This window comes from Trichosurus vulpecula, chromosome 3, assembly GCF_011100635.1.
Source record: "Trichosurus vulpecula isolate mTriVul1 chromosome 3, mTriVul1.pri, whole genome shotgun sequence".
Taxonomy (NCBI): domain Eukaryota; kingdom Metazoa; phylum Chordata; class Mammalia; order Diprotodontia; family Phalangeridae; genus Trichosurus; species Trichosurus vulpecula.
Genome location: NC_050575.1, coordinates 393,228,413 through 393,241,723, shown reverse-complemented (window position 1 = coordinate 393,241,723; position 13,311 = coordinate 393,228,413). Strand labels below are relative to the sequence as shown.

General features: G+C 50.0%; 1 protein-coding gene across 2 annotated transcripts in view; it reads right to left on the bottom strand.

The window, feature by feature from the left end:
* The window catches only part of WWP2 (WW domain containing E3 ubiquitin protein ligase 2), a 127,210-nt gene that overhangs the window by 25,196 nt on the left and 88,703 nt on the right, over nt 1–13,311 (bottom strand). For both annotated transcript variants that reach the window (XM_036750360.1, XM_036750361.1), the window contains exon 10: nt 3,551–3,725. In XM_036750360.1, the coding sequence (XP_036606255.1) occupies nt 3,551–3,725 (175 nt within the window). The remainder of the gene's footprint in view (nt 1–3,550; nt 3,726–13,311) is intronic.

Genomic DNA, 13,311 nt, shown 5'->3' with positions numbered 1-13,311 from the left:
AAAAGCAAGAAAATGCCCATTACAAACATGTATAGTTATGTAAAACAAATCCCCATATTAGCCACATCCCAAAAGAGTGAAAGAGGAAAGGAAGGAAGAAAATATGCTTCACTCTTTACTCAGAATCTATCAGTTCTCTCTCTGGAGGTGGATAACACTTTTTGTCATGAGTCCTTTGGCACTGTGGTTGGTCATTGTGTTGACCAGTGTTCCTGAGTCTTTCAAAGCTATTCGTCTTTACAACATTTTTGTTATTGAACAAATTGTTCTCCTGGCTCTGCCTGCTTCATTCTCTATCAGTTCATACAAGTCTTCCCAGATTTCTCTGAAACCACCCCCCTCATCATTTCTTATAGTGCAATAGTCTTCCATTACGTTCACATACCACAACTTGTTCAGTCATTCCCCATCTGATGGGCATTCCCTCAGTTGCCACTTCTTGCCACCACAAAAAGAGATGCCATACATATTTTGTACATAGAGGCCCTTTTCCTCTCTTTGATCTTTTTGAGGGACAGACCTAGTAGGGCACTTCTGCGGCAAAGGGCACTCATATCTTAATAGCTTTTGGGGCACAGCTCAGCACAGCTGTCCAGAATAGGTGGACTAGTTCACAGCAACACCAACAATGCATTTTTGTGTGCCTGTTTCCTCACAGCCCCTCCAGCAAAATAGAATTCTTAACAATCAGAACTGTTCCAGGGTAGAAGGACACCATCTACTGGGATAAAGACTCCCTTACAAAAACTGCTGGGAAACTGGTAAAGTAGTGTGGCAGAAACTAGGTGTAGATCATTATCTTAATAAGCCGTATACCACGATAAATTCCAAATAGATACATAACCTGAATATAAAAGGTCATATCAGGGGAAAAAAATATAGTCTAATGGAAGGAGATTCCTCTTATAACTATTGTTAGGGGGAAAATCCTTACCTAAACAGAGAATAGAGATGATCATAAAAAAATAAAACTGCACATTTCAATTGCAGAAAATTGAAAGGTTTTTGCATATGCAAAATAAATGCAGTTAGAATCATAAGGGAAACAACTGGGAAAATATGAAAGAATCGACTCAAATATATAACAAGAACGAATCCCCAATATATGTGTTCAGAGAATAATCCTAACCAGCGGTCCTCAAATGAACAAATGCAAGTTTATCAAAAGCCACGTAAAAAATATTCCAAATCACTAATAAGAGAATCGCACAGTGAAAACTCAGGTTCCATCTCAGGCACATCAGATTGGCAAAGATAACAAAAAAGAAAAAATAGTAATTGTTGGAAAAGTTGGGGAAGGAGAGCTGTGAACTATCTCAACGTTTTTAGAAAAGTATTTGTAACCATACCCAAAGTCACAAAACTGTCCGTGCCTTTTGAGCCTGCAGCACTACTATTAGGTAAATTGAAAAGGTCAGGGACAGAAAGAAAAGACTCCCATGCATAAGAATGTTTACAGCAACACGTTCTGTTGTAGCAAAGGACTAGAAACAAAGTGGATGCCCATCAATCAGGGAATGGTTGAATAAACTGTAGCATATGACTGTGATGGAACTTTACTACACTGTAAGAAATGAGTGGGGCATACGGGAAGGGCTGGCCTCGGAAACAAGAAAGCCTGGGTTCAAGTCCTGTCTCTAACATACACAGACTGTGGGACCCGGGGCAAACTGCTTAATCTCTCAGGACTCTCAGGAGCTCCTCAGCCTTATAAGGCAGTCAGTGAAATAACAATTCTGTCCTAAGCCTATTTTATAAGAAATGAGGAATATGATGGATTCAGAGAAATATGGAAGGATGTGTATAAAATAAGGCAGATGGAAATGAACAGAAGAAGGAGGAGTAATACATGTGATCACAACAATTAGTAATGAGAGGAGTAACAACTTTGGAGGACTTCAGAACTCCGACCAAAGCAGCAACAATTATGTTATCACACACCTAATGAAATGTACCTCCCCCTCCCGGGGAGAGGCGATAGACAGAGGTACAGAACAAGGCAGCCATTCTCCAGCAAGGCCAATATGATTGACATTTATATTTGTGAAAGGGGAAGGGAAGGTGTTAGAGAAAAACAGACATGTCAAAAGAAGACATCGATAAAACAATTTTTAAAGGCACAGAAGAAAAAAGTCCAGAAGGGTTCATAAATACAACAATTTTGTTAGTGCCTTATTAAATTTAATATGTTCCTTTAAAAAACTGCATGTAAGAGAATTTCAGTTTCTTAGAAAATCCTCTTCCCTGTTCTTTTTTATCTTGAAATGTCTATTACTTGATTATTATGTTCACAATAAAAAAGAAAATGCTTTAAAAATAAGTGGGAAAAAAGAAGGGAATGTGCTGCCTTGGGAAATAGTGGATCCCCCTTTACTCTTGAAGGGGATGCTATTGAGCAGATACCTATTCAGGCATTGATTTAGACCAGGGCTGTCCAACCTTAGGTTTTTATTGAAACAACAGACAATATATTTTGATTTGCCATTTTAGTGAGAGCTCTGTAGTAGACCAGCTTCATTTACTAAAGCATTTATGTAAATTTCTATGCTTGTAGGTGGGCCACGTAAATCGCACTGCATGAGGCCCACGGGCTGCATTTTGGACAGCCCTGGATTAGACCAAATGATGTCCAAGACTCGTCCAACTAAGATTCTGTGAGAATATTCCATAAAAAGCTGTCAAGGACAACATGCAGGGGATAAGTGGCATAGAGATATCACTGAGGACAGAATATGCCAGGATCTGAGGGGCCTTGGCCAGGCTCACTCTCCAGACTTTTCTTTCTCCTCCAGGACAACTGCCTTGGCCCTTCCTCAGTACCTTTCCCTGTCCTCCTTCATCATCCTTCCTCCCACGTTCCATTTCCCCTTTATGTGGCATCAGCTCCTTAGACAAAGGGACTCTCTGGCTTGCTTGATGGGTATCAACAAGGCTTAGCATGGTGCCTAGCACACGGAGCTTTTCATAAATGCCTTATCTATCTACAAATCTAGGGTTCTGTGATTTTATGGGACTTGGGAGCTAGAAGCAAGGAGGTCTGTTAGGAGGCTTTGTTAAGACTCCCAGGAATGTGGTGATAAGGGTCTGAACTAAAATGGCAGAAGTGGAAATAGGAATAAAAGGACAGATGGGAGACATTTTGAAGGGACAAATCTAAAGAATGTGACAACTATTTGGATACAGGGATATAGAAGTCAGAAGACAGAAGGATGAATCAAAGTTGACTTCCAAGTTTCAAGCTCAGATGACTAGAAGACAAGGAGAATCATCAACAGATATAGGGAAGATTGGAAAGGGGATCAGTTTGGGGAAAGAGATGATGAATTACGCTTTAGATAGGGTGAACGTGGCCCAAGACAGACAAAGTTTCTTTAGGCAAAGATGAAAGAGATCAGAATTGGCAAGTAAGTAAAACCCCTCTTCTGAGGAAGTCACTGTTTGTGAACCCCTGCCTATCAGCCAGAACAACAGCAACAAGGGAATGCGCTATACCATTCACTGCGCACCAAAGAGCTTCTTTCTCTTGTTGAAAGCCCCTCATGACTCTTACCTGGTAGAGGAATCTTTGGCTGAACTGCTGCATGGCCCCCTGCAGCTGATTCCTTTGGGACTGCCACTGCTCATAGTTCCTCACGTACTCTGCTGTTGGACGCTGCCAGGTGGTGGTCCTGGTGTTGTGGTCCACATAGTAATATCTTCCTCGGGGGTCCACACGCTTTTCCCAGCTGGAAACATCAAGTCCAGAGTCAGCAGAGTGGCCTCTAAATCTTAGGGGACCCCAAGATTTACCAGGGTGAAGACAATGGGAGTAGGTTTGGGGCCCAGAAACTTGGAGGCCCACCAGGTAAACAGCTGGATCCCAGTCTCCAAGGCTTACAGAGAACATTCAGTATTAACAAAAACCCAGTGAAGCAGTGTATGCAGGAAAAAAGCTGGTCCATGGGACAGCAGGGCTTTCTATTGTCTCTTTTGTTATAAAATAGCCTTTCCAGGGTGAACCTTAGCTTTGGACGTGATGTGAAGGAAGCGTGGAGCAATGCAAGGAATAAAAATGGCAGGCAAGCCTAGTGGGCATAATATGATTCACACCACCAGGAAAGCCAGTCAAGACTAGCAAAAGCTCAATCTCGAGAGTGCACCGACATGCAGTAAATAGTTAACAATACAGTACAAAGCAAACCCAACAACATTAATATTCATCTTTTAGAAAGACCCTTGGCTGTCACCCTCTCTGGTCTCCCCTTGCTAGGAGTCCAGTGTCCTATTTCAATACTATGGATCTCCTGGTTTAATCTTCCAGCCAGTTTCTGTCTGCTGGCTCTCGGCTATCTCTCTAGAGCTTTTGACCCCAGCTCCTCCCCCATTATACTGCTCTTCCCCTTAAGCAATCTTTAGTCACCAGGCCTGGTTTCTAGAGCTGCTCCATTTGGACATCTGGTAATAACTTCAAACTCATCATCTTTCCCCCAAAATTACCTCTCCTTCCTGCCTTCTCCTGTTTCTATCAATGTCTCCAGGTGTGAAAAGTTGGATTTATCCTTGTCTCTTCCTCCACCCCCCTCCCCTTTCCTACATCAGTCAGTAGGGAATCAAGTCATAGCAGTCTTTCCTTCACAATGTCTCTTGTATTGATCCTTTCCTGTCTATTCCCGGAGCCATGAGCCTCATCTAGGCCTTCTATCCAGTTACTGCCTTCTGCTTACACCATGACGGTGTTCTCCTTACTGATTTCCCAACATCTAGAATCTCCTTTCTCTAATATAGCTTAAATATCACTACCGGGTTAATACCATTCTGCTCCTATCCTCCTATGCCCCTGCCGAAAAAGCTCCGATGGCCATTTGGTACTAAGTTCAAAATTCCCAGACTAGCATTCAAAGCCCTTCAAAATGTGGCCCCGACCCCTACTCTCTAAATCTCCCTCCCATTAACCTCCCTGTTGGGATTTGGGTGGGGGTGGGACGCCGCTTAGGGCTGGGTGGAGGGTGGGGCAGGGACTACAGCTTTCCGGGTATAACGCTTTTCCGGGTATATCGCTGGGCGGTGCCGGCTTAGGATGAAGCCCGTCCATATAAGGCAATGTTATAGCTCTCGCCACTGGATTGGCTGCAATAGGTTATATAATGTACGGGGATAGGGGAAGAGAGTCAGAGTCGAGCAGTCGCCGTGGAAGATGTACCAATAAAGACCGTGAGCGAGATCCTCTGGCGTTCTGTCTGGTGAATTCCGGTCTGGGTGGAGGCCAGGCCGGCCGGTGATGACCGAAGGCTCGGTGTAGGAGCAGAAGAGGTCCCCCGGGGAGGACTGCCCGCGACCCCCGGCCCAGGAAGAGGCCTAGGGGGAACGCGGCAGGTTGGCGCCCGAACAGGGACCGGCCTAGGACGGCTGGACCGTTGCAGAGTTCCGGAAGAGCCCCGGTGATAGGGGGGACTAGCCCGACTAGGGCGGACCAGACAGCTTCTCCGTGCAGGTAACGGGGAAAAGGCCCGGAGATGGGGCAAGCGCGCAGCCTCCCTTTGCTGCGGCCAGAGGATCGGGACTTATTAACTTTACAGGTCAGAACTGCTTTGTCTAAACGGGGGTTGTCCGCCTCCACGGAGCAGCTAAAGCGGCTCGTGGAAAAGTTGCTGGTGGTGGCTCCGTGGCTCATACACTCGGGGTTTCAGCCGGACCGTTTTCCGGTCTTACAGCAGCAAATGCTGTCTTATCAAAAACAGTGCCCGGGTTTTCTTCTTCCGGAGGACTTTGGCTTGATGGCCGCCATTAAGGGGTTGCTCGACCCCAGGCCTCCTCCGGACACCAGCACGGCAGAGACTCAGACGGAGACCCGGCCGCTCGGTGGGGGCCCGGGAGGGGAGACTGATCTGACTGAGGTGGTGGTAACTGGGCCAAGGCCCGCGGCCTCTGCTCCCCCGTTGTACCCTTGGGAGGATATGCAGGAGGCGGGAAATGAGCGGCCTCAGGCGGAACATACAGGACAATGGCCCCTTTTAGAGACGAAAAGACTAGTCTCGGAGAACTGCTACCACGCTTCAGGCGCAGTTCGACTTTTTGGAGCGGTGGGCGCACCCAGCAAAGATGGCGCCGGTTTCCGGCCGAGGGAGGAGTCGCGGGCGATTCCCTCCTGCGGGGAAGGGGAGGCGCGAGGGAGGGGTGGTGTGCCAGAGGGCCGCCCACTGCCCCGCCCTCCAGAACAGGAACGCAGATCTACTTCCTCTTTTCCCCACTCTGACGGCGAAAGCGAAAGCCGCTATGAGCGGCTCAGCCCGGGGGATAGATCAGGCGGGTACCTTCCTCTGATACCTCGCGCGATCCGCGAAGCTATGCGGTCCGGAGAGGTGGTGGACTCAGAAATCTCTGAGGCATTTCCATTATTTCTGGATAATGGTACCCGAGTTTTTCAGCCCCTGCCGCTGAAGACCATTAGGGAATTTAAGCAGGCGGTGCAGGAGAATGGCCCCGCTTCCCCGTTGGCACAGCGCCTTCTTTCTAATATGACTGTCTCCACAGTCTGGACCCCGCGTGATTTCGATGACCTCGCGTTGGGGGTCCTGAGCCCTGTGGACTACACGGCGTTCCAGGCTATCAAAGAATCGGAGGCTAGAGCGCTCCAAGCGCGCACCGAGGGGCCCCCGGGGCGGGTAGACCTGTTGTTGGGCCGGGGACAATACAGTGATCCCCGGGTACAGGCCACTTTTAGTAACCAGGAGCTGGAGGATGTGCGGGTAGTGCATCAACAGGCATGGCAAAGGCTGGGGCGTACCTCTGCAGGAACCCCAGCTGGCCTGGCCGATATGCGCCAGAAGCCAGGGGAGAGCGCACTTGAGTTTGCCACGCGAGTGCGGAGATACGTGGACAGCACGTTTGCAGGGCCGGGCCGGGAACTCATCATTAAGCAGATCCTCCGAGAGGGGTTCCGGGGGGAGGCGAAGACAGCTCTGGCGGCCTTGCCCCCCGACGCCACCCCGGACCAAATGATAGAAAAGGTGATGTCCCTCGCTCCTCCCTGTCCCATGGAAGTCTTGGCGACGGCCATAGAACGGGACCGGAGGGATCGCTTGAAAGAGGAGGCCGCGAGAAATGACGCCCTGGTAGAGGCTTTGAACCGCCTCGCGGTCTCCCGGGACTCCGGATCCGACCGTCGGTGCTTTAAATGTGGTCAGCTGGGTCACTTTCGGGCCCAGTGTCCACAAAGCTGCGGGTCGGGACGAGGCACCCCAAATTGCTTCCGCTGCGGAAAGCCTGGCCATATGGCGAAATTTTGCCGCTCCGACCAAAGGAACCCCACCCAGGAGTCGGGAAACGAGCACGGGGGGCCGAGAAAGTGGGCAACTCGCCCCCCCCGGGTCCAGTCCTTAAGGCCCGAGACTCAACCACCCTTCCCTCGTGGGGGGCAATAGAAATCCCGGTCCAAGGGCCAGCAGGAGTGCTCCTGGCCACGGGGAACCCTTTTCAGTCCCGCTATACCGTTCCCACCCAGGTGCTGGCCCCCGGTGACCCGTTACTGGTAGTTAACCCACACCCTATTCTAGTTGATATTTTTCCAGGTGAGGTCCTCGCTCAGGCAGTGCCGTTCCAGGACACAGAGGCTGATTCTTGCCTTTGGATGGAGAAGATCACAATGGACCGCCCCATGATGATCCTCCTGGTGGAGGGACAGCCAGTGCGGGGTCTCGTAGACACGGGAGCCGATCGCTCCGCGCTGCCCCGCAACCAGTGGCCTCCTCAAATTCCACGCCGACGAGCTGGCAAGCCAGTAAAGGGAGTGGGAGGAGTAGTGGAGGCATGGGAGGCCGCCAGGCCTATGACTTGGAGACGGGACGCGCTTGAGGGCCAGTTTAGCCCTTTGTGCGTTCCCGGTCTCACCTATGCACTATGGGGTCGTGACATCCTTGCACAGCTCGAGGTTACCTTGTCCGGCCCGGATACTTTAAACTCTTGAGGGCCACTGATCGTGACACGGGCACCCCCACACCCCGAATCACTTGGACATCTACCACGCCAGTGTGGGTAGACCAGTGGCCCCTCCCGTTGCAAAAGCTCGTCGTAATGGAGGAGATTGTCCAGGGTCTGCTCCTTCAGGGCCAAATTAGGCCCTCCACTAGCCCTTACAATTCTCCTGCCTTTGTCATTAAAAAACGCGGTGGAAAAGGCCGCTGGAGACTCCTGGTGGACTTGCGGGCCATCAACCGTATTATGTTACCGATGGGGAAGCTCCAGCCCAGGCTTCCTTCTCCCACGGCCATTCCGGCTGGATGGCCTTTGGCCGTGGTGGACATAAAGGACTGCTTTTTCTCCATTCCCCTCCACCCGAAAGACACCCCCAAGTTTGCGTTCTCTCTGCCATCTACTAATGTTTCTCGTCCCCACAGGCGGTTCGAGTTCAAGGTTCTCCCGCAGGGAATGGCCAACAGCCCTACGCTGTGCCAGAGACATGTGGACGGGGTGCTGGAACCGGTCCGTCGGGACCACCCTTCAGCTCTCCTTCTTCATTATATGGATGATATCCTGGTGGCGGCGCCTACTCAGCAATTGTTGGACCCTTGCTTGAGAGATGTTCGGAGGACGCTACACCGTGCGGGCCTGTTCCTGGATCCTGAGAAGGTCCAACTTACGGTCCCGGCTAAGTATCTTGGCTCGGTGGTGGGGGAGACCTCCGTGCGGCGCCCCTTTCCTGTGCTACAGGAGGCGCGCTGCAAGACTCTTAATGATTTTCAAAAACTTGTGGGCTCGGTGCAGTGGGTCCGCTCTTCTTAAATCTCCTCGAGCTTGGACCCCTGCAGCCCGCGATGCACTGCATCGCATCATTGCTCGAGCCACGTCCGCGCTGACACGATATGAGCCAAATAAGACAGTTTATTTTAGGCCCCTGCAAGACGGCCTATTACCATGGGGTGCCTTGTATCAGGCCCATGGAGTAATTGAGTGGATCTATGTTTCAGGCGCGGCCTCCTCGCTGGAGGGGCGCTTGGACGCTTTGGCTCGCCTTGTAATAGCAGCCCGGCGTCGCTGCCTAGCGTTGCTAGGCTGTGTGCCCACCCTGGACGCACCGTACCTTGTTCCCGTCCTTCCTGAACTGATGCAGGCGTCCTGGGCGTGGGCGGTGACACTGCTTGACGTCCCGGTGGGCGGCGGCCCTTTGCCCAAACTCTTGGAGACCATCCCCCTTTTCCCCATCTCCCTCGCCCCGTCCCCGGTGAGCCCGCAACCGGTACAGGGGCCCCAGATTTTTACCGATGCTTCTAAGGACCACAGAGTGGCGCTGTATATCCCCCATTTGCAACAGTGCCTGCGACTGCTCTCTCCATATCCCTCGGTGCGGCCCAGTGAGTTGTGGGCAATCCTTCAGGCGCTCCAGTTGTTCCCTGATACGCCTATTAATGTGATTTCAGATAGCAAATATGCTGTGGAGCTTGTTTCTGGCCTCCCAGACTCCTTTATTTCTCCCGGTGTACCGCTCCACCCACTCTTTTCCCTATGTTTCCCCTTCTTCCTTTTAATTTTAGTTTAAGGGGTGAGTTGTTGGGATTTGGGTGGGGGTGGGACGCCGCTTAGGGCTGGGTGGAGGGTGGGGCAGGGACTACAGCTTTCCGGGTATAACGCTTTTCCGGGTATATCGCTGGGCGGTGCCGGCTTAGGATGAAGCCCGTCCATATAAGGCAATGTTATAGCTCTCGCCACTGGATTGGCTGCAATAGGTTATATAATGTACGGGGATAGGGGAAGAGAGTCAGAGTCGAGCAGTCGCCGTGGAAGATGTACCAATAAAGACCGTGAGCGAGATCCTCTGGCGTTCTGTCTGGTGAATTCCGGTCTGGGTGGAGGCCAGGCCGGCCGGTGACGACCGAAGGCTCGGTGTAGGAGCAGAAGAGGTCCCCCGGGGAGGACTGCCCGCGACCCCCGGCCCAGGAAGAGGCCTAGGGGGAACGCGGCACCTCCCTACATGAATTCTCCTCTGACCCCAAGCCAAAGTAGCCTCTTTATCAATCCTCATTTGCATCTCTTCCTCCTCCTCCTCCAGGCTACTAATCCCTGGTGCTTCTCCTGCTTGGAATGCCCTCCCTCTTTCTCTACGTGTCCTTGAAACCCGCCCAGCTCAAGCTTCACTTTCTCTGGGGGTCTTTCCCAGTTATCTCAGTTAGTGGTGACCACTGTGGTCTTTGAGCTCTTAGAGTACTTATTGTTTACAGTAGACACCTGGCGCAAAGTATGCACCATCCACATTGTGATTTATCTTTCTGTGTAAATGGCCTGCTCGCCCAATTCCACAGTAAGGCCCTGGAGGGCAGAGATCATGTTTTATCGATGTTTGCATCCCCAGGGTTTAACAATGGTGCCCTGCTCACAGTGGGCACCTAAAAAGCATTTGTTAGTGATGTCAGTGATGACAATTGACATGGTCAAGCAAGAGCTTCCCCTTTTTCCAAGGCTTGAGAATGGCATCCTGTTCCAGTGTAGTCCCTGATCATTCTGGGAAATGTAATAAGACCAAAGAAGAAAAAAACAAGATCAACAGTCTCATGGAATAAATTATATTTAAAGCAAAGTTCTTAACCTGAGGCCATGAACTTGGATTGGGGGAGGGGGGGAAATCTCAGCTTCATTTTCACTAACTTTTGGTCTCCTCTGTAATCCTGTGGGTATAAAGACCTTATTCTGAGAAGTCCATAGGCTTCATTCACTAGACTGCCAAGGGGGTCCATGACCCCCCAAAAAGAATTTAAATGGACAAAATGACCAACTACCCTCAGACCAATAGCCAGTTACAAGAACAGGAGTACTTGGGGAAAAAATGGCTTCTCTATAATTCTAACTCTACCATGAGGGCTAAAGAATAGTCTAGAGCCAGAAGGGACCAAAAAGGAGTTCCAGATATCAAACTGAGAGTAGGAAATGAGGCCAACTGTAATAGATTTGTTTCTTCCAACACTGTGTTCCATTGCCCATCTTCCTGCATTTGACCTGGCTGTGCCCAGACCTTCACCCCTCAATCCCCCTTGCTGCTAACACCTTCCCTTCTGAGATATTCATCTGTTCTATGCATGTCTTTTGTGCACCTGGCAATTTACACATTATCTCCCCTATCAGAGTGGAGCTCCTGGAGGACAGAGGCTATGCTTTGCTTTTCTTTGTATCTCTAACACTTAGCAAGGTACCCAGCACACAGTAATCACTTCATAAGTGCTTGTCAACTGAATCACTGCCTGACAGACTGGAGAGGACCTCAGAGGTTAAACGACTGCTAGGACCCCAGGATTAGGGCTGGGGTGTACTTGTAAAAGCATCAACTCCAGCTCTCTCATTTTACAGGTGAAGACAAGTCACCCAAATACAAAGTGTCAGAAGTAGGCTTGAGAGCCAGGACCTCCAACTCCAGACCAATCACCCGTGCCCTGGCACCACTTTGTGAGCAAAGCTCCTTTCCTGGACCTCAGCTCTGCAGAGTGAAAGGACTAGCACTAGAGATATGGGGAGGAAAGGGTTGGCTTTCTTAAAAAGCCCTGGTAAGGGAAGACAAAAAGATTGTTTCATTTTATGAAGGTATAAAAAAAGAGGAGGAGATTACTTGCTTTTACAGATGCTATAAAGAAAGGAGTCAAGACTGGCTTCTGGCTGACAAAGTGGCAAAGACGAGGACTGCAAAACCCCAGGCCACCATCCTCAACACTTTCAGGTACCGCGGAAACATGAGAATAGTACAGTACATTTGTTCCATCTGCGCTTGATGCTGACGAGGCCCTGGCTCAGTCTTATCTCAGAGATAAAACCAGGTGGTGGCCGAGGCTGGATGACAGAAGGGCCGTGATCTGAAGACGGCCCTATCGCTCCTGTACAATGACTTCCCCAGGGTAGCTCTTCCCACTGACTGCTGATGAGAGCACAAATCTGTTCTGCCCAGCTCTCCCCATTGTGCCACTGCATGAGGAGCAAAGGGGCTTGAAGTACTGAGAAGAATGAAGCTTTGACTTCAAAATTATTTTCCTTTAAGAAGAATTCAGGAAATATTCATAGGGAAGGGCAAGAAGGGCTAGGATCAGGTCTCATCAGGGCAGGAGGCTGCAATGTGTCCCATGACAATCTCAATACCATAAGGAACTCAGAAAGCCCCCATCCAGGTCTCTGTGTCTCACCACAGTGCTAAAAGGAGGAGGAAGCTCCACTCTTAAACAGCATCACGGAACATCTTTATTTCCATGCCACCCAAGCACTGACTAAGCCCAGGCCTGAATAACTTGTAGGAAATGTCTCTGATATAATTGTGTCTAAAGAATAAAATGTCTAGCGGGTGTGTGTGTGTGTGTGTGAGAAAGAGAGAGAGAGAGAGAGAGAGAGAGAGAGAAAGAGAGAGAGAGAGAGGAGGAGGCAGGGGGAGGAAGGGTGGGAGAGAGGGAAAGGGACGGAGGGAGGGAGCGGGAGAGAGAGAAGGAGAAGAAGAAGAAGAGGAGGAGGAGGAGGAGGAGGAGGAGGAAGAAGAGGAGGAAGAAGAGGAGACAGACAGAATTTCCTAAACAAGGAATAAAACAAAACCATGCCCATTCAGACTTACATGGAAGGGGTGAGGTTGCCCTATACTACATCCCTATCACACAATGTGAACATCTGCAAAATGTACTACTGAAAGATAATGCTTAACTTGGGTCATTCTAAAAATGAAATTCTAAAGTCATTCAAAGTGAAGAAGAGAAAAAAGAAATAATAATGAGAAGTTATCAGAGACTCTATTCCCAGAAGGGGCGGGAAAGGGGGAAAAATCCTCCTACTGGAAAACCCTAAGCTAAGAGAAGACTCTCAATGGAAAGTCATAGGGAGAGAAGGTGGGGCCGTGTTTGCTCAGGGCCTGCCTGGCATCTGGGCGGCAGCCGAGCATGAGGCCTCTCAGGTGTCCAGCCTGCTGCTGGCCCCCTTTCCCACACCACATTTAAGAGGAAGGAGGGAAGCCTGCCCGCCCATGGACATATAAGCCCTTCATGGCTACTTTATTAGAAATGGGTTCTTTTTTCTGTGAGTGGGAGACATTCCCTTTCAAAAGCTCTCAATGTGGGGATTCACATTTGGAAAGTACGTTCTGTCCCTGGCAGACATGGAACCAAACCACTTCTCCTTCCACTTGGACAGTTCTCCTTCCCTGGAAGCCCCTCGTGTCTCTGGTTATGGCACAGTATGCTCCTCCCTCCCTCCAGAGCCCAGATGACTGCAGAGGCATACAGTCTGCAATGGCAGATCTCTCGAAGGATAGACTTAATATCTGATCTCTCCAGCTAATTTTTATAAGTTTTTCAAGAACACTCTCTACCCTTCCCTCCTCCCACC